Raw genomic sequence first — 27,331 nt, 5'->3', positions numbered from 1 at the left:
GACAAGACAGAGCGGCACCAGTCTAGCCGGAAGTCTAGGCTGCGTCTCTCTCCGTGGCCTAATCCCTCCCACAAGGCACCGCGGCGGAAGCTGAGGAGGACGTGTCGCTCGTCGCCCCGGGAGCCGCTTAGCCGCCGCGCGTCACACCGAACCGCCAGGTGAGCCGAGGCGGAACCTCCTCCGGGATGGAGGTCGGTCTGTCCCTCGAGGATTCCCCACGCCGCGCTCCCTGGCCCTTGAGGCAGAGAGGGAGGGCGGCTGCCCCGGTGCTTGCAGAGCAGACGGCGTTGGGCTGACCTGGCGCTCCTTCTCCCCTCGCCCCGCAGGATGGTGACGGATGTGCAGTTGGCCATCTTCGCCAACATGCTGGGAGTCTCGCTCTTCCTACTCGTCGTCCTCTACCACTACGTGGCCGTCAACAACCCCAAGAAGCAGGAGTGACGCGGGCCGGGGGGCCTCGTCGCAAGGTACCGCTCTGGGCAGGCCGTTGGGGGGGAGGCCGCCTTCCAACAGGCCCCCCGGCGCCCCCTTTCACCCCGTTCTCCTTTTCTTTGGCAGGGCGGCCGAGGCGGCCAGCAGCATGGCGCGCGGAAGCCCCGCTGGACGAGAGCAGGAGCGCCGGTGCCGCCTTCGGTTTCGTCTGGGTCCAGCAGACCAGCTCTAGGTCCAACCAGCACTCGCAGCTGTTGGCCAATAACGCTCACAGGCTACAACCTCCCCCTTTTTTTTCCCCCAAACAAAATTTATTAATAGAAACATGTTACAAGACAATCTCATTTCAAAAATACCTTCCAATCCAGTAACCAACTATGTACATAGCTGCAGTAAGGGCCTTAAGGGTTGCCGTTGCCTGGGGGACTCGGGCTTTGTTGAGAATCGCCTCCACAAGAACCCCCTGCCCAGCCTACTGGTTGAAATGCACACACGCACGCTCCACAGCACTTCCTGTAGCCGGTGCAGTTGCTGCTGGATGAGTGGTGGGTGGGACCTTGAGGCACAGCACAGGCTGTAGGGAGACAAACCTACAGGCTCAAGTCAGGGCAGCTGGAAGAGAGGCACAGAGCATCTCTTCTCCTGCCAGGCCTCCGGTGCCTTGTGCAGCTGGCTGCAAGGGGAGGGTGGCAAGGGGCCCTTGCGTGTGGGAAAGTGGCTCAGAGCCAGAGTCATTGGCTGCTGTGTCCCAAAGAGCAGCTTTGGTTTGAAAGGGCAGGGATAGGATCTGGGGGAAGGCTGGCTTGGGCACTTGTCAGAGGCCAGCAGGCAGGGTGTCTCCACTGGTCTCCTCCACACCGAGGGGCGAGCTGAAGTCAGAGTGCTGCTGGCATGCTGTGGGGCGATGGCGGCACCTGAGGAGCTGGAGCAGGTTGGCCGCAGCTGCTCTGCCCGCCCTGGCAGGTCAGGCCTCTGTGCAGAAAGACAGGATCTTGTGGTAGGTGAGCTGGGGGGAATCTGCTTGCCCCGGGAGATGCTGCAACAGAGAGATCTGGCTCAGGGTTCTAGCAAAGTCAGCTGGGGCTCTGCTGCCCCAAAGCTTCAAGGGGGAGGGTGGCCGCTGCCCACGCCACGGTGGATGCGCTGCTGCTGCTGCCTACAGAGCAGGGGCTCAAGGGGAGGGCAGCGGTTGCAGGGGAGGGCTGTTGCAGCAGCTGGCTTTGCAGAGCTCCCCCCTCTCCATACCTCGTCCAGCAAAACCTTGGAAGGGTTGCACAGAAAAAGCGGCTCTTCCCTCTGACCTGCTACCGTCAGCTCTGGCACTTCCAGCGGGAAATCTGCAGAGAGGAGACCTCCCCTATTATTATTATTACATTTGTATACCGCCCTATAGCCGAAGCTCTCTGAGCAGTTTACAATTAAAAACATTAAAAACAAATATACAAATTTAAAAACACTTAAAAAAAAACAATTTAAAAATACATCCTAAAATGCCTGGAAGAAGAGAAGACATGATACAAACAGATCACAATGCATGCTCAATAAACAGCGGGAATTATATAACCTCTCCACAAACTTTGTGCAAACAAATAATGGTGAATGCTCAAAAAACAGGTTGTCTGGAAGTGATGAGGTTTTGACTGTATTCTCGAGTCCTGCTAGATTAGGCAGAAGAGTCCTATGAGGAATAGTGGTAACATTTGGGGGCTCTTTAGAAAAAAGATTAAGTTGGGAGGTTCTTCCCACGGGTTAGTTTAACAACAAGCTGTTTGAGAACAGTGCCTTGGAAGGCGGTGGACTCTTCTTTGTTTAGTTGGCCATCCAGCCTCTACTTAAAAACCTCTATCAGGGATACTGCTGTAGTAGATTTTCTGGCATCAGCAGGGGGTTGGACTAGATGACCTCTGAGGTCATTTCTAACTGATTTGAAGGAATGACACGGTTAGAGGCTCATAAAATAATACATGATAAGGACAGAGTGGACAGATTTTTTTCCTTCCTGTCTCCCAATATTATTATTTACTGTATATTTATTGCCTGCCTTGGGGGTTACAAAATCCAAGATAAAATATTAAAAAGAATAAAAACACATATTACAGCCACTACTAGATCCAATGAAGCTGAAGGATAGGATGTTTGGGGAAAAAAAGAGGAAGAATTTCTCCACACAGAACATAATTAAACTGAAATTATCTTCTCCAAAATGTGGTAATGCTTACCAACCTGTAGCTTTAAATAGGAATTTTGATTCCCATAAGGCATTCCAATGCAATTTACAATACAATAAAAACCACATACAGAGTAATTGCATATATATAACAGCTAAAACATTTGCTTTTATAACAAACTATTACATACATAAAAACCACAATGCATATATAAAATCAGTTGAAAAGGAGTACAGATACCAACTAAGGGTAAAAGTTGCCACTTGGAAGGCGCTGAAAGAGGATTGTCTTCAATAGGGGCGGCATCTGATGCTTAAAGGGAGGGAGTTCCAAAGGGCAGGTGCCACTACACTAAAGGCCCAATTCCAACATTGCATGGAATGGACCTCCTGGGAGATGGCATCTGCAGAAGTCTGCTCTCCGGCAGAGTGCGGTGACTGGTTGCATACACAGGAATTCATGGAGGATAAAGCCATTAATGGCAAATGCTCCTGGTGTGACTCTGCCATCAACTTCCAGGATCAGACGGCATGCCTTTGGAGACGAGGCATTTTGGAACAACAACAGGAGGAGAACGCTGCACTCCTTTCTACCTTGCAAGCTTCCCAGAGGCCTTGCATCTGGTTGGCCACAGAACAGACTTTTTTCTTATGCTTCTCTCTGGCCCAAGAAATGAGGAAGCTCAAGCCTTCTGAGGTGCCATCTTTGGAAGTACAACAGCCTTGGGATAAAGGGCATCTCCCCCAGACATTGTTGCAGGAACCTACCTGGCAGGGAACTCTGCGCTGGCAGCTGCGAGGGGGTGTATTTCCACACCTTGAGGGAGGAGTCATCACTGTATCTATGAAGCCTGACAAGGTGCTGGGATTGTCCAGCTGGTCTCCTGCGGATGGGTATCCGGCTGGGCCGAGGTGCGAGTATCTCCAGCCTGTGGGGAGAGCGCAGGGCTGGAAGTGTGCTCAGCAGCCAAGCCATTCAGTAGCAAGAATCCCGAAATCTTGAGAGGATCTTGGGCGAGAGCCATTCTGAACAAACACCCCTACTATTCCTGAGGTGTCTGCTCTTCTGGTCTCTAGCGCGCATGCACGCACACACACAGCTGTTCTGCACCTCGCCTTTCTGTGCTGCCAGTGGCACAGAAAGGCCGCTACAGTGTGGTCTCTGCACCCCACCCCTCCAGTGTCTACAAACAATGTCCACTCTCTTGCCGCCATTACCTGGGTGTTTCTGAAAGCTTCTCGCTGTTCAGCCTCCTCGAAATGTTCTGCCCAAAGAAAAAGAAATCTGTTGGGACGGAGGATGCAAAAGGCCAAGGACTCGGTGCAGAGACTGTCTGGGTTCCTTTCCGAGTTGCCACAAGCACTGGGTGTGTGTGTGTGGGGGGGGAGAGGAGTAGCAGGAAATTGGGAGCCTTTTTTCCTCTGGGGAGGAAACCAAGGGCCACAAGGTGTGTTGCTCTGTGGTTGCAAAATAACAACAAAGATGAATTGGACAAAGTGCCCTTTCTAGCCTCTGGTCGTGCCAGACAGCTGCACGTCACGGCTGGATCAGGGCACAGCCCACCGTCTGAACTTCCCCTGCAAGCTAGGCGCACGGCTGCCTCATCCAGCCAATCCCAGCCCTCCTCCCCCAGTGTAACCGCTGCCCTTTACCTGCAGCAGTGCCAGGCCACAAGGCGGAGGAGGCTGTAGCTCCTCGTGGGGGTGCTGTGCCTCTTGCGGTCCGTGGCAGGCAGCTGCTGCCCTGCTAACCTTGGCAGCTGCAAGCAGACTGTTGCAGCCTGGCCCTGCATGACCAACGAGAGAGAGGGGGGTGAATGTCCTGGGAGGAGGCGAGAGGCCCTGGCTGCTTGGGCTGCCTCCCCAGCAGGAGGAGAGATGCTGTTGACAAGTTCACGGGAAGAGCCCTCCCCTGGATGCCGTGGGGCTCGAGGCTTGGCTGTGCCCTCTGAGGCAGAGAAGGCCAAGCAAGCCCCAGAAGGTATGGAGGACTCCCCCTGTGAGATGCCAGCAGATCTTTAGTGATCAGTTTGGCCAAGGGAATGGCTAGCCCCGAAAGAAGAGCCTGGATACCCTGTCTTGGATAGGGACTGGTACTTTTGCCCCTCCAACAGGATGGTAGCACAAGACAAACAGTTCAGTGGGACAGAGCTTGCCACAACCTTTTTCCTCCTTCACCAGAAGCACCTGATGCCCTTCCAGAGCAACTCCAGGGCTAGTCCCAGGAGAAGATGCCCAGGGCTGGAGGGAGAGCCACCCACCCACCCAGTCATGCAGGAACAGGAACTGCGGTTGGCTCTCCTCTGGCAGCCATTACCTGCGTGTCTACCGTGGCCCCCTTTTTCTGAGCAGCTCTTGCCCCTGGCCTCCATTCCAGTTCCTCTGCCCCAGCTCAACGGAATGGGAAGAGGCTCTCCCATAAGAGGTGAATCAGCAAGGTCCTCTTTCAAAATCCCCTCCCAAACGGTCTCTGCCACGCCCCCGCTATGATGAGCTTCTGCCAGGCCTTGAAGACTTGGCTCTTCAGACAGGCTTTTGGGGTGGGTTAGGTTTTTTATTGTTGAGATTTTAAAGTTTTAATGTATTTGTATGTTTTTATTCTGTACGTCGCCCAGAGTGGCCGGACAACCAGCCAGATGGGCGACTAATACATCTAATAAATAAACAAATAAAGCAGCAGTGGACAATTAGCAAATGTGCCCTGATCCAAGCCCACGGCTGAGAGGCTGCTGCTCCTCTAGTACTCACTGCCATACGTGCCTTGAGGCTGCAGGTGCCCAGCCCAGGACTCCAGTGCAGGAGAGGAGACTTGGCTGCTGGAGCAAGGCTCCCGCTCCTTCCCAGCCTGGGAGGCCAGGATCCCCAGCTGCCAGGGCTGCCTCAGGATTTCCCTTGTACAAGAGACAGGGTGGCACCATGCCTGGCACCTTTTCTGCAAGCTAATGCAGCATGTTCCTGGTTCCTGAATCCATCTAGTCCAGCATCATCTTCTGACAACAGTCAGCCAGATGTCTCTTGGAAGCCCCAAAGCAGAAAATTACGACTCTCCTTTTGCTTCTTAAATAAAACCTGTGGACTAGCATAGAATTCTAAATTTGCCCCAGCAGGCCAGCTCCATTGGTGGCTCCTGCAGCAAATCCCCTCTTTAAAAGGCAGTAAGAAAAGGGAAGAGCTCACAGCGCTGGGGAGCTCCTAGCTCCCCCTTTGACACCCATTTCCAACCTGTGTCACTCCCAAATTTCCCCCCTTAAAGTCCACCCCCATCTCCCATTCAGAGTGCAGTGTTCATGCCGCTCCCACAGCTGCCAATCTGGGGAGGCCACAAAAGCATTTCCATTCTCACAGAGCCCCAACCAGTCGATCCACAGAAATGCAGCATGCCCCAAGGCTAGATCCATTTGCCATGAGGAAAGGCAGGTGACTGGAGTGGCCCATCTGTGGCCCTCTACAGGTTGCTGGATTACAACTCCCATGGTGCCTGACCATGCCAGCCGTTGTACCAGGGGCTGGTGAGAGTCAGGGCCCACCATCATCTAGAGGGCCACAAGGCAGCCACCTCAGTAGTGCTGTTAGGGCAGGACTGGAGGGCTGACGTCCAGGGACCCTTTTACCAGAATGAGCCAAAGCCGCCTCCCCCCGCCGCCACCACCACAGCAGGGTGAAGTAAGTGGGGTAATATGTAGCTGCTATCTGAAGATGGCCCCCCAGAAACCATGAAGTCCAGAGTCTAATGTTATCTAAGGAATTAGCTAATGCCTTGGAGACAGCCACACGACTGTTATATCTGGGATTCTGCTCCTTTTAAAACGGGCCATCTTTTGGTGCTACACACCCAACTCAGCATTTCAGTCTCCAGGAGAAAGGTGTCACACTTAAAGCATCTCTCTGGGCTACAGCTACAAAGAAAATCAGAACTCGCTGCATGCTTTTGGTGTTTGCAAGCCACTTTGAGATAGGGGCAGTGCCCATGGAGACCGCAGGTGTTGGGAGATCGCTGATTAGGGCACCATGCAAGACTCCAGCAAAGAGGAGGGCCAGGGAGGAAAGAGGGTCGAAGGAAGGAAAGGATTCATGCTCTACCCTCTCTGGCCTGACATGGGCAGTCAGTTAGGGCTGGCTACACAACTGGTATTGGTGGCAACTGAGAACCATCAGGAACAGGCCAACCCTCCTATTGGCATTAGCCCACAACAGGAAGCTGGCATGCAAGCCTTTGCCCTCGGCTTGTTCTGGTGGCCAGCTTGCTCAGGCTTCCATTGCAGAGGCAGCCTTTGGCCGAGCTATCAGGTGGAGGGGGGGAACAAACCTGTCAGGCTGAGGGTGGCTGGGAGGGAGCAGGAGCCTAGACCAGGAGGCAGCTGGAGGAGGGAGGCTGTCATGGCGGATGAAGGAAGAGAGGAGGGCGCCTGGATGCTGCTCACTGCTGCTTGCAGCAAGGTCTGGTGCGGATGGCGCCGCTTCTCCTGGGCTCGAGGCTCTAAGCAGGAGAAAGGACAAAAGAAAAGCCGAGTCCCAAGACGTGGGGGTGGGGTGGGGTCCCATCGCCCTCCTCCCCTCTCCTCCACAGAGCTGGCCCACAAGTCGCCCAGCAAGCAGGGGGCGAGAAGGGGAGTCCATTATCTTGCCTTCAACAAAGGCCCATTTCAGGTGCTTTTGAGCAGTGTTGTTCTATTCAGTGGGAGGGGGTGCAAAACTGTGCTACGTGTCTGTCGCACCCACTGCTCCTGGAGGGTCTCCGCTGCTAAATTTCTTCCAGCCAAGAACAGGTGCACCAAGACCGATGGGTGGGATAAATGCAGCAGTTGGGCTGTGGTGACGTGGCCTTGGGAGGGGCACAGACCTCATTGGCCAGGTCACAAGGAGGGACCTTTGGTCCTGTCAAGCTGGCAGGGGAAGGATGGGACTCCCCCCCATCCCTCTTCTGGCTCTACGTCGATGAGGAATCCCTGCTCCACTTGTGTGGCAGGTACTGAACAGCTGCAGGTGACTGCACCTGGAGGGCAAGACAAGGCTGTGCTACCCCATCCCCCTGCACTACAAAGCCAGCAGCGGGTTTATGGGAAAAGTTGCAAAAGTGATAGGTCGTGTGTGCCTGTGGCATAAATCCCACAATCCTTAAGCATTCAGTGGCTCCTCCCTTCCCTCCTCCACCCCAGGCAAACGCATCTAGCAGGCCCTTCCATCCTCCACATCCTTCCTTCAGCAGCAACAGCAGGAAAGAGAGAAGGATAAGATTTGCAAGGATGGTGCTGCTGCTGAAGCTACACCCAAGGTGCCTGTGCTCTGCCAGGGGTAGACTTCGAGAAAGACGTTGCTCTCCCTCTGTTCTCAGCACACTGACTTCTTCGCAAATAGACCTTGATGAACCACTGTCGCTCCATAGTGGCCTTACAGGAAAGTCAGCTTCGTAAGCGCAAATGTCTGCCTCCTGCCAAGGCAGACTGAACCCTGTGGCTGGGAGTGGGTGGGTGGAGCCATTCCAAGGGCAAACAAAGACAAAGGCTGGCTGGGTCGCCTGGGAGGCCAAGAGGTTTCTCACAGCAGGAATGGTTTTTGAGTGCCTAGAAGCAGGAAGTGGACTTGGTGGTAGTGCACGCAGTGTGGTGCCCTGAGAGATACTTTGGCAGGGGGGCTTTAGGTTGAGCGTTGCAGCCTGAAAGGGGGAGACTCGGGTTCAAATCTCTGCTTAGCCATGAAGCTCACTGGGTGTCCTTGGTCAAGTTACAATAGAAGAATGGTAAGTAAGGTTCCGTGGCAAGCAACACTAATGAGAAAAGGAGTCCCAGATGGAAGAGTTTCTAAAAAAGGAAATTCTAAAAGCACAATGGCAAGCAATTCCAACAAGGAAAAAAGGGGGGAAACAGGAGAAGAAGCCAATGTGGCTCCACAAAAAGCTTAGAGATGACCTGAAAACGAAAAAAAACAGGAAGTGGAAGGAAGCCCAGGCCACAAAGGAAGAGCACAGACAGGTAGCACAGAATTGCAGGGATGGCGTCAGGAAGGCTAAAGTTGAGAATGGTTTGCGAGAGATGCCAAAAGCAACAAAAAAGCTGTCTTCAGGTACGTCCGTAGTAAAAGACAGAGAAAAGAAATGGTGGCACAGCTACTCCATGAGGATGGCAAAATGATAACAGATGCCAAAGACAAGGCAGAAGTGCTCAATTCCTTCTTTGGCTCAGTCTTCTCCCAAAGGAGGGTCTATGACCCTTCTCGGAAACATGAACTAGAAGGGGCAGGATTGGACCTTGAGAGTGATAGACAAATAGTCAAGGAATAACTAATCACTTGGAATTTCCTAACTGTTAGAGCGCTATGACAATGGCACCAATGACCTAGGGAGATGGTGGGCTCTCCAACACTGGAGGCATTCAAGAGGCAGCTGGACAGCCACCTGTCAGGTATGCTTTAATTTGGATTCCTGCGTTGAGTAGGAGGTTGGACTCGATGATCTTATAGGCCCCTTCTGACTCTACGATTCTATGATTCTACCCTTAGCAGAATCTACCTCACAGGGCTATCATGGAGATCAAATGAATAATCTCAGATACTGCCCTGAGCTTGTCAGAGGGAAGATGCGAGAAATGTGTTAAACTCCAAGGACCTCCTCTCCCCACATGAACCAACCCGGACCCTGTGTTCTTCATCTGAGCCCCTTCTCCATGTGCCCCCTCCAAGGCAACATAAGAATGGGCCTTTTCAGTGGTGGCCCCCTGCATGTGGAATGGTCCCTCCAGGGAGGTATGCCTGGCACCATCCTTATCTACTTTTAGGTGCCAGGCAAAACCCTCTTTTGGCACTTGAAGGGCTTTAGCTACCAATGGCCTCTTTTAATGTTGCAAGAGCTCTCTTTATTTACATGGATATATTTTTAGGTTATGTTGTGCTTCTTGTTTCAGTGGGTTCATTTGTTATAATTGGTTTTAATCTTATTGTTATAAATTGCTTTGGGTTGCTTTGCAAGGGAAGTGACTAATAAATGACAATAATACAACTAAACAACAGAACAGAGGCCTGGGATGGGAGCAACGACAGACCTTCTCAGGAGGGGCTAGGAAGAGCACCTCTCTCCTCCAAGCAGGCATTCCCTCTTTCCCTGCAGGATCAGCTCACCCGCCGATTCCTCAGGAGTGGCGGCAGCAGCACAGGCCTTTGCCCAGTGCGGTACACAAACCCCACACAGGCCCTCTGAAGCCTGGGGTTCCCCTCTGTTCAGAGAGCAGGGTGTGGGGCTCGGGTTGACAGGGGAGCAGCTTTCACAAGATGACTGGGCTGTATTGTGGAACACTTTTATTTCAGAGAGAGAGAGAGAGAGAGAGAGAAAGAAAAAGAGACAAAGTTCTTGCAAGGCTGTCATTCTCGGCAGCTCATCCACTCCCAGATCCCTCGGATCACTCCCAGCACGCAGCCTCCAGCCAGCTTACCTCGCACAAGCGCCAGCACCCTCGAGGAGGCACCTTTCTGAGGGCTCTGGCCCAGGCTCAGGGGGGCACCAGGGTGGGAGCAGCTGAAGACAAAGCTGGGGGAGGTCTTGATCTGCGGGGAGGTCTGCTGGCTGTAGCTGCTGCTCCCATTGCTGAAGCTCCTGGCCCGGCACAGAGAGTTCTCGGAGCTGGAGGCAGAGACCCCACTAGGAGGAAATGTAGACAATGGAGCCTGTCACCAATGCGGCAGAACCCAAACCCTCTAATTTGTCCATGAAGGATGCTGTACACTGAGCTTCACTTCTCAAATGTTTGGTTTTGGACACCAACATCCCCCTTCTGAATTTACTCTACCTTGAAACCCAATACCGTCCCTCCTCAAAATCTCCCCTTTTCATGATAACCAGCACAACTCCTCAGTTCCTATACTCTGCTGAAACCAAGTACAGTAGGACCCCTCTTTTTATCAGCCCGCTAATACGGTGGCTAAAATTAGAGTAAGGCCCCACTCATACAGCGCTTGTTCCGCTGTTGCTGTGTTTTTCGGGCGTCATTTTATTGAAGGAGTTCTGCTTTTAGGCGGGCTTTGCTTTTAGGCGGGGGTCTGGAATGTAACCCGCCGTATGAGAGGGGCCCTACTGTATATGCAACAGAAATAAATGGATCTTTTCTTCCCCTGGTTATTCCCCAGATCTTACTTCAATCCACGCAGCCTGTTGCTCTGTGCTAGCAGCTGTGGCTGAAGCATTTACCCAATGCTGCCATTAGAATGAGAAAAGCCAACCACAAGGAACTGAGACTCAGAATAAACAGCAGCCCTGCCTCTGCAGTCTTGCCAGGATCCTTCCATCCTTCCAACCAACACGTGCTGCTGCTGCCGCCCCAAGAAAGGCCTATCCCACAGTTTCAGAACGGCTGTTCAAGTACTGCCACCCACCCTGGGGAACTTATTTGTTTATTTATTTATTACATTTGTATATTGCCCACAGCCGAAGCTCTCTGGGCGGTTTACAACAATGAATGGGTTTTAAAAATCACCCTACCACAAAATAAAGAAATCTGCAGTAAAATGGCTTATTGCTCGCCGCGCTCCAAGTCCATTTAGGGGCGCTGTTGTGTGAAGCAAGGGGCTGGTTCCACTCCTCCTCCAGAGCTGCAGGTGGTTGCTGCCTCTGTTGCTACCAGGCTGGCTATGCCTGGAACTAGGAGGAGGTGGCGGCAGCAGCAGCAGCAAAGCAACAAGGCCCAAGTGTCTTATGAGACATAATCCACGGCCCCTGTTCTGATAGGGCCAGGAAAAGGACTGTGGGAAGTGACCTTGAGAACCCTGCCAACGAAACGCCCAGTCCCAAGTGCCCCTCGCCCATTCACGTACTTGGCCCCCTTGGGAGGGGTTTTGGTGCCCTTCCTCCTGGAGTAGCCTGCCACACCCCTCATGCCGCGCACATGCTTCAGCATCCAGGCATGCAGGTTGCTAAGGCAACTGTGTTCAGAGAGGACAATCCGAGGCCAGGGGTTGCACTCTGCCATATCCAGGGCTGCGATTGCCAAGGCCCTTCCAACCTGTGCATGGGAAGATATCAGGAGATTCTGAGCACTGCTCCCCCACCTCAAAACAATGTGGGGTACGGCTCTTGCAGTCAACAAAAATAAAGGTTCTTGTTGCTTCAGCAGCAGCTACTGCTGGTAGTCCATCTCTTCAGGTAAAAGGTGTTGGCCAAGGACACAGACTAGCAGACAGATCCCCTCCAGACACCCAGGTGAGCAGCTGCTGAACCCGTCTCGTGCTGACTGACGGAGACTGCTGACCATCCAGTGTCAGGTCAAGGCCAGCCCACCCCCAGCGTAGCAGCTGTGGCAGAGACCCGCTGCCAGATTTCCTTCAGTCCTCAGTCTTCCCGAGGACTGCCATTCCTTTGCAACCCAGGCAGGCTAGCAAGCCTGAAAAGGCCAAACATGGGCCGTCTGTGCAGGAGCCCCTGGCAATGATGCATCCAAGATCCGACACTCAAAGGGCTTTTCTTCTGGTGGTATCTCCTGGGGATAACTGCAATAGGAAGATTTGCCACGCTGGCATCAAACATCATGGCTGGGGCTGATGGCCATGATCCACAGCCCTATGAGTGCTGTCTTCTGGGCGGGTCATTACCCACAGTCTTCTGCATGGACTCAACCACTAGCTAAGCAACCAGACTTGGCAGCTCCTCTGTAGTTAGAACCAGTGCTCAAAGCATCTGTACTCAACTTCTTAGTGGTCAGGAGAACCTTTCTGGGCGTAACCAGAATCACTCAGTGAGGACCCAGCCTGCCCTGGGGCAAGTTTCTGGAACTCTGTGTCTACTGACACTCACACAAAGCTCATCTAATAATTGGGAGGCAGGAAGGGGACTGATACCTGCTCAAACAGCTCCACGGTGTATTTGGAGGGGAACATTGGGAGAGGAGGAGGGGTTGCCCGCCCATTATCGTGACAAGCTGCTGGAACAGTGTTGACTGATCGTCCCGTGTTGTAATTGCATTCCAGGGTGTAGCTAGAAAACACAGGGGTGGGGATCAAGCATTATTACCTATTATACTTTTGAATTGCCTCTTACTGACGTCTCTCTGATTTACAAAAACATTAAGAAACTGAATGTTTAAAACACAATAACACAATTCCATTCTAGTGAACACATCAAGACAACATATTTCTATTTACAAGAAGCCCAGCTTCATTGATGTGCTTACCACAGGCATTTTTTTTTTTAAAAAAAACACCTGATCCCAAAGGAGCAGCCTGCCAGTATAAGAAGGCTTTAGCCTGGCAGTGTCAGGGAACTACCACTGATGGGGGTATCAGACCACGGTGGTGGGGGAAAGTGGGCAGACTCTGATGGAGGAGAAGCCACTGCTGTCTCCAGGACAGAAAGAGGGATCGGTATGTAACTATCCTAATCAATGCGCCACTGCTGCTCAGATGGGGGCTCCCACTAAAATGGACTGGGCCAGGAACAGCCTCACTCAGCACTGGTGCTCCTTCCCTATGCAGCCCAACAACATCCGCTGCCCAATATGCTCTCTGAGGCACACGCCAAGCCTGCAACATGTTCTGCCAGGATCCTCTACGGAGGAACTCTCCAGCCTCTCAAGGGGGCCTCCTGACTGTATCGCTCCGTGGCTCATTCCAGCTCTGGGATGATCTAGGAGGGTTCTTACTAAAGTGGTAGAATCTTTCGCGTTCTGAAGCCACCTGAAGGCAAGGCAGGGGGGAGTGTATGGCAGGGGTTGGCACTGTGGTGAGGCAGGACCCTACCAGGGCACCTACCTGTGAATGATGCCTGAGGCCTTGTAGATGGCCACTCGCCCACTGCCTTCCTTGGATTGTCCGTCCCGCTTGTCTTTGGCATACATGTTCTTCTCTGAGAAGTTGCAGCCCGTGAAATCAAAATGCGCAGAGTTCAAGGAGATGAGCTTAGGGAAGAGCATGTTTTCCACCTGCAAGGTCAACCAGAGAGGCTGGAGACACACGTGCTGTGTTTGCATGAAGTCTTGCCTAAGCTCAGGCATAACCCATGAGAAGCAGCCGCAACCCTCCGAATGAAAGTGAAGCCAGCAGGGAGCTGGCTGGCCTCAGACAGGGAGTCATGATGAACTCTGGAAGGGGGGAAGTTCTGTAGAATCTAACGACAGAGGAGCTGGAGAAAGCACCAACAAAGAACCGAGTGCTGGCATCCAGCAGCTACTACTGGCGGAGACGCCTGTCTCCAGCCCAGCTCAACTTCCACTGAGCTGCTGAACGGGCCAGTACCAACCAGTCACCTGACCAGCGGACCCTGCTCTTCCCAGGGAAAGCCTTTCCTGAGGGTGCTACTCATGTGCACATGGAACACTGCACAACATCACATGGAAATATGACTGCTGGAATTGGGGGCAGATGGCAATCGAGGAGGGGGCCTGCAAAGCGGGAAAAGACCAAGGCTCCGCAGACCAGAGATGCCTGGGGGGGGGTTGTGTCTGTGTGTGGCTGGCCCTTCCAAATGCTACCAGAGGCTACACCAGCAGCAGCAGCAGCAACACCTTGAGAGGCGCCTCCTTGCCCAGCCGCAACAGCCTCACGCAGACCCTGACAGGAGATCCTGCATCCCTTTCCGCCTTGCTCCTCTGGACGGAGCTCAGACAAGCCACAGCATGGCCCATTCAGGACCTCACCAGCTCCAGCTGCCTCTTCCTCACCTGCTGGCTCTCGTCAGAGAGGTTGTTCCCATACATGAAGCAGCCACGCTTGGAGGCGTGTCCGTGCAGATCCACGTAGTAGGCCAGGCCACTCTGCTGAGGTGGGATGGCTTCTGGGGCAGGCGGGGAGGGGCTCTCGGCTTCGTTCTTATAGTGCTCGGAAGGCGGCTCTTCTGAGAGGATCCAAACGTCCTGCTCCTGGCTCCCCGGGGCCTCCAGGGACTCAGGGTCCTGAGATGAGGGGACGCAGGTATCTCTGGGACAGTTGCGAAGGTTGTTGGCCTTCTCCAGCTCAGAAAAGGGGACCTCCTCACTGGGGCCGCAATTGCGTGTGGAAAGCTGATTGGCAGCCTTGGTGCCGAGGGGGGGGCCATAGGCCCGCCAATCAGGGGAGCCTGGCTGGACGCGGTTGTGGACGTGGTGGTAGAGCATGACGGCCTTGGCCCCGTACACTGCGGGATGCAGCTCCACATCAGGATTCAAATACTGGCGGTTCAGGTTAACTCCACGAGCATCTGTCCTGTGGGGGGGAAAGGAAGAAGCCACAGGGGTGAGCCAGGCTGGGCAAAGTTATCTCCCTTCTGGATACTGAGTGCAATCACTTGCCCACAGGAAAACCACCTGGACTAAGGCAGGAGGAGAAGCTTCAGCCACCACCTCTTGCGGTGGGCTAATAGAGTCAGGACCTGCATTATTAGGGAGCCACTGAGCCACACTCTTTGTTCATCCGGGGAAGAGCCTCTGTCTCATATGCAGAACGGCTGCATCTCCAGGTAGGGCTGGGAGAGACTCCTGCCTGGAACCCTGCAGAGCCGCAGCTGCCAGTCAGTGCAGACAATATCACTTATTTAGTTAGTTAGTTAGTTAGTATCCTGCCCTTCCTCCCAGCAGGAGCCCAGGGTGGCAAACCAAAGCACTAAAAACACTTTGAAACATCATAAAAACAAATCTTAAAATACATTAAGACAAAACAGCATTAAAAACATTTAAAAAACGTTTAAAAAGGGTTAAAAACATTATTAAAAAACATATTAATACTGAGCTAAATGGGCCCACTGTCTGGCTCAGTATAAAGGCAGCTTCCTCTGTTCCAGAGAAAGGAGGTCCAAGCCGCTCCTGCCCCATCCAGACAAGGGTCTCGGTGGAGCCAGAACTCCCATGCCTCTGTGGGAAGGAGCAGTGCCTGCTGATTATCAATGGCAAGCTGCCCTAGGCTAATACCTACTTGTCACTGGCTACCCCCATGAGCACACAGAGGCCAGAACCCTTTCAACTGCCGGCTGTTGGTTGGCGGGCAAAGGAAGCTCCTGCCGGCGGAGCCAAGTGCGTCTCGTGTGAAGGAGGCAGAAAGGAATCTTCCTGAGCCTCATGGTAATGAGTGGGGAGGATCCCCCTGGGCAGGTCTCTCTCCGTGCCAACTGAGCTGGCCGGTTGCCTTTGCTCAGCCTCCACTTCATCCGGGTGTATCAGACCCACCAGCCCGGGACCTGAGCCAGGGCCGCCCTGCTGGTGCTGGCACCAGCTTTGCTGTCCAGAAGCCAAGGGCCGGGCGGGGCACTCACCGATAGTGGCCCCGCACTACCCCGTCCGGGTTCAGCATGGGGATGAGCTTAAAGACAAACATGCGGCGCAGCATCTGGGCCCGAGGGTCCTCCTCCCGCAGGATGAACTCCAGGAACCCATTGAAGACAAAGCTGGAGGGCGTCTCCCCTGGGTGCACTCGGCTGCTGAGGAAGAACACCTGGTGGGGCAGAAAGAGAGACAGAGAGCGTGTGCGTGCATGCGAGACTGACTCACTGTCACCTGCTCCCTCAATGGACACTTGCCGGTGGCATCTCTGGAAGGGTGTGTGTGTGTGTGTGTGTCCTGCAAGTCCTCTTGCTCCCTCAAACCCCCAAGGGGGTATCCCAGTGGGCTGCGTGTCTATCCAGTCATTTATAGGATCTGTTACTTCTACATCACTTCAGAAGAAGCGACCAATCCTGCCTGCAGCCTCACGGGGGGGGGGGGGGGGGGAGGAGACGGGGAGGGGTGTCAGAAGGCAAAAGCAGGTGGGAAGGGTTAGAAAGGGAGAGAAAACAAAGGAGGCCAACACAAACATGTAAAAAGACAAAAGCAGAAATCCAAACTGAATCCCTTCAGGCAACGTGAGCCAATGCAGAGCCAAAGGGAGCAGGGAGACAGGAGAGAAGGCAGAAGGGGGCTGCCGAGATGAGCGTGGAAGGAGGAGCAAGAGGCTGGAGGGACAAGCCAGGAAGGAGGACGCTGCAGTGCCCAGGGTGAGACGGGTCCAAAGCCGGCCCCTCTGGAACCAGAATTAAGGGCAGACCAACTGCCCCAAGCCCCACGCTCACAGTGGCTATGGGCTTGCGGCCGCTTCTAGGGATGGCCGTGGCTCATCTCCTCTTGCCAGCCACTCTGGGTCTCACATACAGCTGCCCCCTCCTGCTGGGGCAGCAGCCAACTCACTCTCTTCCCCGCAAAGCAGTGTGGCCGGGGGGTGTTCTTGTCAGGGAACAGCTTCTCCAGACGGGCCTCTCGCTCCTCCTGCATGCCATGGCAGGACGTGATGGTGAGCAGGTCCACACGCAGTTTGTCCAGAGAGTAGCACAGCAGCTCCCGATGGTAATAGATGGAATCCAGAGAGCTGGAGATGGAGGGAACGGACAGGCCCATCAACCTCCCTCAGCTAGGAAGGGCGTCTGCTTCCCAAGGCCAGGCGGAAGTCCCTAAAGAGGAAGGAGCCTCCAGAGGACTCTCCCTTACCCATCCAGCACCTACGGCAGCCTTGCCCCCTAAGCGTTTGTGAGCCGATTCCCACTCCAAGGATTTTTGTTAGCTGATCCTGTCTTATACCTGCCCAATATAGAACCACCTGTGCAGTGAGAGGGATGGCCAAAGGGACTTCCTACCGGCCTCAGTTCCCAACAGGCTCTCTCCCCAAGTCGGGCTCTTTCCAGAGCAGATCATGAGGCTGTCTGAGCAGCAGCAGCAGCAGGAGGAAGTGTCCCCTGCCTTCTCCCACGGTGTGCCCTCACAAAAGCTCCCGAGAGCCCCAACTCGACCCAGTGCCCTTGGAGGGGCTGCCTGGGCCTGGCAAGGGAATCAAAGCAATCACTTACGGTGTGCCCCTGGGCAGGGCCTCCTCCTTCCTCCCTTTTGCACGTCCCCCTTTAGGGCATTTCCTCACTCTGTGGGTGGTGGATCGCAGCTTCCCCTCAGCCTTCCTGGAGTCTGCACCTGCCCGCCGACTAATTGTGCTAGAAAGTTGGACACTAGGTTAGTCAAGGAAAGGAGGGCCTGCTCCTGATAGTTCCTTTCTCTTCCTGCCTTTTCCAGACCCCCCCCCACTTCACTGGTCAGTCTATACATCCCTGAGCAGCAGCAAGGCCCAAAGGAGCTTCTGCCTCTCCCGACTACGGCAGCCCCTGGCGACTCACAAGAGGCACACAGACAAAGAAAGAAAGGAGGGAACAGAGCTGGGAGGGGAATCTCTTCTCATTCAGACCAGCCTTATTCTTGTCCCTCCTCCCCGCCAAATATCTGAGAGAGCAAATTAAGAAGAACAAACCTGGCAAGGGAACAGGGAGCTCCTGGTTGCTCAAAGTCCCAAGCCACACTAGCTAGTACCCTGAGGCAGGGAGTGGCAGGTGTCATTATGACATCTGTGTTTGCTGCCAGGTTGGCAGTGGTCACAAGACACCCAAGGGTCCCTGATCAAGGAGTCGAAGCAAGGGCAGGCAGCTGCCAACTCCACTCCATTCAGACTCAGCAAACGCTCCTTCATGTAATGCCCAGGCAGCATAAGGAAGATGCGCTGGTGGCCGCTACAGGGCTATGAGCTACAATAACTAGGAAAGAAACCTGCACACTTGGAGACACACGACTTCTGCACACCAGACGCCACAGGCCCGTGTCTGGACTTCTCCGGTGGATCTGGTTAGCCACCTCTGGAGAGCCAGAGTTGGAATGGAGAAGCCTTTGATGTGATGCAGAAGGCTATTCTTGTGTCCACAAGTGCGGCCAACACAGGAGATGGCAATGGGTGAGCAAGGAAAGCAGCTGACCCGCAACAGCCTCCTCTGGACAGGACTGGTCAGGCTGGCAAGCTTTTGCTTGTATAGCCCACTTGTCTAATTAAAAAGCACCTGAAACAACTTTGAACCAAAGAGACAATTAAAACACACAATAAAGCAATCCTGAAATAGCAGCCAAGTAAGAAAAAAATATCTCAGCAGAAACCAGCAGAAGTAAGAATGCTGTAGAGTAAAAGTCCTCTGAACAGTTTCTGGAGCAAACAGGAGGGAAAGGGCCAAATGGTGCTCCTGGGGCAAGGTGCCCCGGGCCAGAGCATGTGTGGGAGGCAGCCAAGGCGCTTCTGTTCTCAGGCACCTTCAAACACACACACAGATGGGAAAGCAGCCAAATGCGCCAGGCAGCGCTACAGGCCACGATGCAGCACAGAAAGAAAGAGGGAGGAAGAGAGGGGCCCTGTCAGGATCCCACCTGACCTACAACTCGGGGAGAGCTCCTCTGAAGAAGAGGCGAGGGGTCCTGCAGGGGACTTCAGGAGATCCAAGGACCTGGAAGAACTTGAAAGTGTCCCAAGGCAGCAGCCTGAAGTCCCCACCTCGTTGGTGTCTCGCCTGAGCACCCTGATAACGTCTCTGACTACTCCTGCATTCCTTCCCTTCCCCCACCCCTGGACTCGTCAGCAAAGGCGGCAGTGGACTGTATGGGAAGCTCAGAGCTGGCACACAAGTGCCGTTTGGCTGCTCTGTTGGCAGAGGCAAGCAATGACCCAGCAGATGACCACGGGAGAGAAGTTGGCAGCAAGGATACACCTCTCTCATGTGGGCCCTGGCAGTAGGTGCTGGCCATGGGCAACCCCCTGGCAGGGGGCCTCCTGCACCAAGAAACAGGCTAGAATTGATCCCTAAGAACAGCAGGTGGGCTTTCCCTGCCATGGCGCTGTTGCCCGTCTTTGGCAGGGGAATGTGTGCCACTCTGCTGCCCTGTCGAAATAGCACACCCAACCTCCACGATGGCTTACTGGCTTTCTCCTCCTTGCTCACCCATGCCTGGAAGGAACATCCAAACAGCAAAGCAAGTCTTAGCTGCACCAATCATCTCTACAGTATGCTCAGGACACAAAACGTACCAGCATCTTTACACCGTTTGCGTAAAGAAGCAGAAGCGCCTGCTAACAGGAAGCAGCTGCTTTTCTCTCTCTCTCTTTCTTTCTCTGAAGTGTCTCCGGATATTGGGGAGACAGCAGCACTTGTGTTGCACACTTGCTGCTATTATCATCATCATCATCATCATAATCATCGATGATAATTATAATGATGATAACAACAATAATAATAATTGGCCCTTGTCAATTGGAACAAGGCAATTGCTTTTGCACAATCACCAGAGAAGCAGAGAGCAAAGAAAGCAACTCTGAGGCACAGAGAGAGGTGTCCCACTTCTGAGAAGTCAAAGGCAAACAATTCCAGGACCAAATGAAGACTATGCTGGAGGAGGCCTCCAGGCCTGGCATTTAAGATGGAGAGGAAAGAGCAGCCAACCACAAGCCCTGTTGCACTGAAGCAGGGCAGATCTGAAACTGGGGGTCTCCCCTCACTGAATGGGACCAAACACAAAGTCATGTGCACAGCTCCCTGTCTGAAGCAATTGGGAGGAGTAACCCACCCCCAGATAACCTCCACTTCTGGAGGAAAACGGGCATCCCTCTCCCACATGCCATTTTAAGCGAGACCACAGCTGCAGCTTCCCACCGTGATCCAAAGGATAGCCACTGCAGCAGCAGCTACCATAGGGCTCCAGGCTTGAGAGGCCAGCTCTAATGGGGTGGTCTTGGGGCAATCACATGTTTTTAGACTCAGAACCTGTGAGTGACTGACCTTAACAAAGTAAGAACCATAACAGAGCTTGAATGCAACAAGTTGTATAAAAATAATGAATTTCAAATGATGAAAGCCACAAAAGTCTCTTGTGGCACCTTAAAAGATTATTATGGCAAGCTTTTGTAAACTATTTAATAAATCTTAATAAATTAGTTACATTCTTAAGGTGCCAAAAGATTCTTTGTTGATTTTGCTGTATTAGAATAAGATGGCTCCCCCTCTGAAAACTGAATAAATGGCAATGTGCTGTTCGTTCCTTGCCCTCTCCAGGGGATAACCTCTCCTCCAGGGAAACCCCTCTTATGCCTGGGTGTTCTGGAGCCAAGGGGTCTGGGCCCAGCCAACTACACAGGCAAATGGAATGGCCAAGGGAGGAGAAGGGCGGCACACCAGAGACCAGGCTCACCTAATAGGAGAGAGGTGCCTGCACTCCGCAAAATGGACATCCAGCTGTGCTAGCATGTCTTGGCACTCTGTGTATGAGAAGGGGTAGCAGAAGGCAAAGAAAGTGGTGGCACCTCGGTAGTCCAGGAAGCGGTGCACAAAGGACAGGACAAACTGGGTCTCCACCATCTGTACAAGAGGAAGGAAAAGACAGAACAGGCACTGAGTTATCACCGCCCAGACGTCATCCCCACCCACTGACCCCCGGCTGGCTGGAGCATCACAGACAGCAATACACACAAGCAGACCACTAGGCTGCTATCAGCCTGCTGTGGTTTGGGGCGGGGCTGAAGAGCCTTTACTTTTTGCCACTACCTGGATTAGCTGTCTGGCAGTGCCATGTTCAGAGTCCTGAATCCCCTTCCAGGCATTTGGGAACTGGGAGATGCCAATTCATAGTGGGTCCCTTTAAGAGCCCTGAGTGTCAGCCAGGGTCAGTTTCCTCTAGCCCTCTTCTAGCCCTGGTTCCTTGAAAGCTCTTGGCAGCAAAGTGACCCCCTCCCCTAGGAGGCTCATGTTATGGCACTGCCACAAAGGTGATTTCAGAGACAATGGGAGCAAGGGCAGGCAAGCCCAGAGTTCAGCACATCAATCCAACATCCTTCCCCAAGGTGCTCACTAAACAGATACCTCGAAGGCAGGCCGCTCGCGGATCCGCTCCCACCGAGGCCTGGCAGGCACAGTCTTGACTAAGGGGGCCATCCCCTGTGAGTAGAGCTTGGTCTGCTTGTTCATGTTCACAATGTGGATCTTGATCAGCTTGCCTGGGACTCCCCCCCTCACACTAAAGTAAAACCAGGATCTGGGGAATGAAGGCAAGAGGGAGGAGGCAGACAAGGGTCAGACAGGATTCTAGCCACCCATCAGCTAGACTTCCCAGTCACTGTCGTCGCCTCCCCCCAGCCCAGAGAGACCAGGCAGACCCAGAATCTCATCAGCTTTGCATCCTCCTGGCGAGTCAAAGCAGCGACACTTCATCCCAGGCACCCTTTGCAAAGCCTGACCCAGAGGACAAACTGCCATGCCCTATAAAGAAGCCAGCAACAAGGCCTTCCTTGAAGCATCAGACAAGCAGAGAGCCAAGGCTAGGCATGAGAGATGGAGACAGGGTCCGGTTTCCCTTGACAAGGGGAAGGCCTCAAACGAAACAGCAGAAAGAGCCACGTTTAAAAAAGGTGTGGGAACCTTTGGCCCTCCATATGTTGCTGAATGACAATTCCTATCATCGCTGGCCATGCTTGCTGGGGTTGATGGGAGCTGTCCTTCAACATAATCTGGAGGGCCAAAGGTTCCCCACACCTGGCTGAAAGACTGCAGCTCTTATTGGGTGGGACAAAGCAGCTACAAGGGAGGCAGCCTAATCTGGTCTCCGTTTGAAGGAAGACTTTGGAAGTTACAGCCCAAGAAATTTCCAAGAGGAGAAGCTATGAGGGCTAGTGTGAAGAAGAGCTAGGCTTGATATGGCTTATTTTCAGCTTCACTCCTGGCTCCTCGCAAGGCCTAACAAAGAGAGGGCTGGCCCCTGAGTTACCTGTTTCCATTCTCATATTCTGTGTCTCCGCAGTCTGGCTTCGTCCACACATTGAATTCATAGTCGGCCACGGGGAGGGAGCTGCCAAACACCACTGAGGCAACTGAGGTGCTGCTGCTGCTGCCGCCACCATTCCCAGTGGCATCGCCATCACCCTCCTGGTGTTCCACCTTCTCCACATGAGCCAAGTTCCCCGAGTCAAACTTGGAGCTGAATAAGAGGCCACCACAGCGAATCTCCATCGTAACCTCGCTGGCAGCAGAGTGGTTTCATCATCCTCTCCGCAACAGGTCGTTTTGAGGATTTCCTACAGAGCAGAATAGAAGAAGTACATTTTGTACCTCCAGTTCCTCGCCTCTACATTGCAGAGTGAATCCAGCTTCCTTATCTTGCTAGTGGAGGAAGGCTAGCATGAGAGTAAGCCAACAGTAGCGCAAGAGTCCGTTTCTGGTCTTGCACCTTCCAGTCTCCACCTTCTCATTTCCTGCCTCCCTCCCCCCTCCCCCCCCCAAAAGTCTTTCCACAGCACTCAACGTGATGTGAAAACAAAAAGGAATCCCCCCTGAAGTCCTACCTAAGCAACATAAGGAAGACACCGAAAAAACTCAGTGAACTGATTTTAACCTTAACAGTGGCATAAAAACATACATCAGGGCTGAAGGGATGTACAAGAAGCCACACTCTCCAGAATGCAAAAACACAAACACACTCCTCAGTTAGGCTTACAGAAGCAACCTGCTGTGCCACAGTCACTCTTAATCTGGAAGCACCTGGACACAGGACATCATCCAAGAAAACAAGTCTGAATCTTTGAGACAGGGGCGTGTAACATCTTTCCATTCAAGCAGAGCAGCCTCCACCACCCCACCCATCTGAAGGATTGGGGCAAATTAAAATGTCATGCCAATAGCAAGAGTCTCCTGCTCTCAAGCTGGCTCAGTTGTGCCATCATTATCACCACCACTACCATCATCAGGGTCACCTGCGCCTCTTGCTCTTTGCCCACCTCTAGCATTGAAAGAGAGCACCAGGCTCAGCTTTGAAAGGAAGTGAGAACTCAGCAGGCCTGCCTCTCTCTAGCAGTTGTATGGAGAGGATGAAAAGGCTGCTGAGCCTGAAGATTCCAAAGAGGAGACTCTGGAATGGCACAGGCCAGTCTGCTTGGCTTAAATGGCTGCTTCATGCCACACTCTCTCATACAGGGGGGCCTTGGGACAGCATGACACTTGGAAGCAGACTTAGGGTCTGCCCAGCATCTCACAGAGGGCAGAGACTGCTGCAGATCAGCAGTGCAACAAGCACATTTAGCAGCCATCTTTGTATGCCTCCCTCCACTGAGAAGTGCTGGCCCAGTCCTTCAAGAGGCTCTTCCACTCAGCCACAGAGATGGGAAAATGGCACAGCCAGCACAGTCTTGCAGTGGAAGAAAGTGGAGTGGACTCCCCAAGAATCTATATTGGAACCTGTGCTTTTTAACCTGTTCACAAATGACCTAGAGTTAGGGGTGAGCCACCGAGGAGACCAAGATTGCGGGTGGCAAAAAACAAAGTGGACTGCAAAGAGCTGCAAAAGGTTTCTCAATACCGGTAACAAAACAGCAATTGGAAGGAACTATAAATGTGATGCACATCAGAACAAAAACCCTTAACCATGTATATACTGAAAGGTCCAGAATGTGCAATGACTAGTCAGGGAAGAGACCTTAGTTGTTCTTGGAAAATAAAATGAAAACATCAGCCTGGTATGCAGCATCTGTGAAAAACAGATTAGGAAGGAGATTGAAAATAGACCTACCAATACCAGAATGCCTTTATACAAATCTATGCTGCAACCACACCTTGAATACTGTGCAGTTCTGGCTGCAGAACCGTAAGAAGGATATTGTAGGGCTGGAAAAGTTTCAGAAAAGGGCAACTAAAATTATCAAGAGAATGGAGCAATTCTCCTGTGAGGAAAGGTTACAACACTTGGGGGTCTCGAGTTGAGTGAAAAGCCAGGTATAGGGGTGGCTGTCAGAGGTGTATAAGATGCTGCATGGTGCGGAGAACGTGGCTGGCTCTCTCACACACTATTAGAGCTCACGACCATCCAGTGAAGGTGAATGTTGGGAATCCAGGCCGGACAACAAGCTTTTCTTCACACGCAGCACACAGCTCAGACTATGAAGTGTGTGTGCTACTGCAAGAGATGGCGATGGCCAGCAACTCGGGCGGCTATAAAACAGCGGCGGACAAACTACGGACAGGTCTATCAGGGACCATCTGTCAAGAAAGCTCAGAGGAGCCTCCATGTCGAGGGGCAGCCTACCAAGGAAGACGGTTTTGCCGGGGCAACCAGAGAAGTGGGGCTGGTGCCTTCACGGGCGCCCCGCTTATGGGCTTCCCACGAGCCGCCGTGGGAAGTAAACGGGGAGAGGTGGCCCTGGAGGGCCTCTTGGCGCTCCCACGGGGCCCCTCCCCGCCCGGGGAAGAGGGGCGCCTGCCTTTCACCCGCTAAGGGGGCATGGGAGGGCCGGGGGCGCCTCCGGCCTTTCTCCCACTCGAGGTACCCCCCGGGCGCCGGGCAGTGGCGGGAGTGCCGTCGCCCCGGGTGGGGGGGGAGGAGAGGGGGCGGGGCCACCGGGCCAGACACTCCCCGTCATTACCTAAATTTGCATACAGGCCAGGCGCGCGCGCGCGAGAGAGAAAGAGAGGCAGGCGCGACAACCGCCGCCGGCCTACTCGTCTCTTTTCTCCCCTCAGCCAACCAACCGACGGACCAACCTGCTCCCGCCGCCGCCAGGGCCCCCAAGCCAGGCCAGCCCTATCCTCGCCCCGCTACCGAGGTAACAACAACGCGGTCGCGCATTGGGCAGCGCACAACCGCCGAAGCACCCCGGCCCACCATTGGCCCACTAGCCCTCTCCATAGCAACGCGACGCACCGTTGGCTGGCCGCGCCCCTTCCCTAGAACTGTTTGGTCGCCATGGGAACCAGACGGGGCGGGGCCGTCGCGGGAGTTGTTGCCAATTCCACCAGTGAGAGAGCGTCGCCCCGCCCGCGATGTGGCACGTGACCCTGCAAGGGGCGGGGCTCCCGCAGCAGCAGGAGACCCCGGCGGCAGGATGTCCGGCTGCCGAGACGCCTCCGCGGGAAGCGAAGGTGTGGCGACGAGCAGTCCTCCCTCTGCGCGTTTGTCGACGCCTCTTTCAGAGCCGCCCGGGGGCTCCTGGCTCCGTCTGTGCCTGCGCGGCTGCTGTCCCGGGTGGGGAGCCCCTCCGACCGACCGGCGGGCCGCAGCAGCGGAGAAACTTTCCAGCCAGCTGGGGGATTTGGGGTTTTGGCGGAGCAGCGGCAGAAGCGCCCCAACGCCCTTGGCGCTGGGAACCCTCCGGCTCCTGCTCGTCCCTTCCCTCGGGGAGCGCCAACCGACCCCTTGCCGCTTTACTCGGGCGGGGGGGGTGTCCCTCGGCGTGCCCAGGCAAGGCATCCTCCTGCGCGCGCGATTCAAAGGCACACCTGCCGCGGAACCAGCTTTCGGGCACGGCTCCTTTTTCTCTGAGCCAGGCGTAGGAGGCGCTTCATTTTCAGACGCCATGTAAGCCGCTCCTGGAGGATGCAGGCGTGGATCTCACTCCCCCTCGCATGCTACGGGGAGCCCCCCCTCCGCCGCTTGGCTATAGCTTCTCTCCAGTGAGGGGCCGGAAGAGAACGAAAGAGCAGCCGCACCCTGCGAGACAAAGCCTTTCCCAGGCGGCTCCTGTGGGAGCGCCATGCCACCCCTTCCCTCCGGGCATGCAGCCCAGCCCCCTTTAAAGGTCGGGACATCCTGGACCGAGGAGGGTTGATTGCCTCAGCCCTAGAGGGAGGGTCACTGTGTGGGGGGGTCTGCCACCCACACTCACCAAAACCCGTTGAGGTTGGAGGGCTACTGAGATTTTGTGGGGTAGGGGGCGGCGGCAATGCGCCACAGAGATGTTAAGGCTAGACAAGGTCCAGCTGTTGGAAAGGCAAACACGCTCTGCACATTGGGCCTGCCTGCCTTTCTTCAACAAGCCTTTTAAGTTGAGATCTATCCCAATCTGCATCTGGTCAGAATTGTTTAATATGTGTTTTAATAATGTTTGTTTTTAACCCTTTTTAATGCTGTTTTGTATTAATGTATTTTAAGATCTGTTTTTATGAAGTTTTAAAGTTTTTTGGTGCTGGGAGGAAGGGCGGGATACAAATAAAATAAATAAATAAAATAACCTGGGGAGGCTAAAATAGTCCCCATGAGGGCCAGGTACTATTATTTCCTCTCCCTACCAGTCTCGGGAAGAAACACCAGCACAAACAGGCAGCCCAACTTCAGCTGGGAGTCCTGGCCAACCTTTCCTGAGCCTGTTTCCAGTTCTGGCCAACCTCCAGCTGAAAGGCAACCAACTGAAGCAGCTCTTATTCAGACTGGCCCACTGTTCCATCTGGCTCAGTAGTCAACACTGACTAGTGGTGACAGCAGCAGCTCCCCAGGGCTTCAGCCAAGGAGTCTTGCCTGGAGTTTGGACCTGGGACCTTCCGCATGCAAGGCAGATGCTCTGCCACAGAGCCACGGCCCTGCCCCTTAAAGGTAGGCCACCCTCTTGGCTGCCTCCTCACCTTTGAACAAGATGTTGATCCACTGGAGGGTGGGGGAAAGGGCGTTTTGGAGGACAGCCAGCCAGAGCATCCAAGACTGGCAAAGTGCTTAAGGGCCTCACATGGATATCTCAGCAGCCACTCCATACCCAGGCAACTCTGCCCTCCCTGCTGTGTGTGAAAGCGGGCTGGGGAGCCTGTAGCTCTCCAGCTGTTGCTGCCCTGCAGCTCCCTTCACCCCTAAGCGTGGACATACTGGCTGGAGCTGATGCAAGTGGCAGCTTTATTGGTGTAAAAAGGAAGAAGTGGCCCTCAAGGGACACCCAAAGAGGCAGAATAGGAGCTGCTGTGTTGGGGGAATATTTTGCCTTTCCTGTTCCTGTTGCTTTATGATTCTACTGGGCAGTTTTAAAGTTACCACTGCTGCTTTATTCCTGCCTTTGTCTGGTTTTCACTCTTCCATGGTGGGATTCAATGCTAGTCCTGCTCAAGTGAATAGACTTGACTTACTTAGGTTCGTTCATTTCAGTGGGTTGACACTAAGCCCATGTTTTTAATACTGTTGAGTCACGTGGGGGGGGGTTGCCCTAAAAGACAGCTTTTAGATATATTTCATA

At 53.8% G+C, this 27,331-nt stretch overlaps 2 protein-coding genes across 11 annotated transcripts; one reads left to right on the top strand and one right to left on the bottom strand.

Annotated features, from left to right (window-relative positions):
• On the top strand, positions 1 to 756 carry OST4 (oligosaccharyltransferase complex subunit 4, non-catalytic). Its single transcript, XM_061625941.1, has 3 exons — positions 1 to 158; positions 327 to 467; positions 559 to 756. The coding sequence occupies exon 2, from the start codon at positions 328 to 330 to the stop codon at positions 439 to 441; it is 114 nt and encodes a 37-aa protein (XP_061481925.1). The 5' UTR covers positions 1 to 158; position 327; the 3' UTR covers positions 442 to 467; positions 559 to 756.
• AGBL5 (AGBL carboxypeptidase 5) lies at positions 750 to 25,660 on the bottom strand. 10 transcript variants are annotated; one of them, XM_061625935.1, is made up of 19 exons: positions 24,764 to 25,026; positions 22,120 to 22,426; positions 21,219 to 21,390; positions 20,551 to 20,717; positions 17,355 to 17,492; positions 16,702 to 16,879; positions 15,795 to 15,973; positions 14,233 to 14,752; positions 13,325 to 13,494; positions 12,416 to 12,551; positions 11,396 to 11,583; positions 10,021 to 10,226; positions 9,710 to 9,883; positions 6,906 to 7,076; positions 4,253 to 4,386; positions 3,818 to 3,864; positions 3,368 to 3,528; positions 1,678 to 1,769; positions 750 to 1,468 (listed from the first exon to the last, which is right to left on the bottom strand). In XM_061625935.1, the coding sequence occupies exons 2-19, from the start codon at positions 22,359 to 22,361 to the stop codon at positions 1,397 to 1,399; spliced, it is 3,147 nt and encodes a 1,048-aa protein (XP_061481919.1). In that variant the 5' UTR covers positions 22,362 to 22,426; positions 24,764 to 25,026; the 3' UTR covers positions 750 to 1,396. The 10 variants fall into 10 exon arrangements, 9 of the variants coding, with proteins under 9 accessions (XP_061481919.1, XP_061481921.1, XP_061481917.1 ...); XM_061625937.1 differs by lacking the exon at positions 9,710 to 9,883 and having other exon boundaries at positions 753 to 1,468; positions 24,764 to 25,025; XM_061625933.1 differs by lacking the exon at positions 24,764 to 25,026 and adding an exon at positions 25,617 to 25,660 and having other exon boundaries at positions 1,397 to 1,769.
• Positions 25,661 to 27,331: the final 1,671 nt, after the last annotated feature.

Source organism: Rhineura floridana, chromosome 4 (genome assembly GCF_030035675.1).
Source record: "Rhineura floridana isolate rRhiFlo1 chromosome 4, rRhiFlo1.hap2, whole genome shotgun sequence".
Lineage (NCBI taxonomy): Eukaryota > Metazoa > Chordata > Lepidosauria > Squamata > Rhineuridae > Rhineura > Rhineura floridana.
Note: the sequence above shows the minus strand (reverse complement) of the source record. Positions and strands in the feature narration are given on the sequence as shown.

Coding starts and splice junctions, on each gene's coding strand:
- OST4 (XM_061625941.1), top strand. CDS start 328: ATGGTGACGGATGTGCAGTTGGCCATCTTCGCCAACATGCTGGGAGTC.
- AGBL5 (XM_061625933.1), bottom strand. CDS start 22,361: ATGGAGATTCGCTGTGGTGGCCTCTTATTCAGCTCCAAGTTTGACTCG. Junction 17,493..20,550: donor AGGCACCTCTCTCCTATTAG/GTGAGCCTGGTC, acceptor CCAACTTTCTAG/CACAATTAGTCGGCGGGCAG. Junction 9,884..10,020: donor GGTGCTGGCGCTTGTGCGAG/GTAAGCTGGCTG, acceptor CTGAAATAAAAG/TGTTCCACAATACAGCCCAG.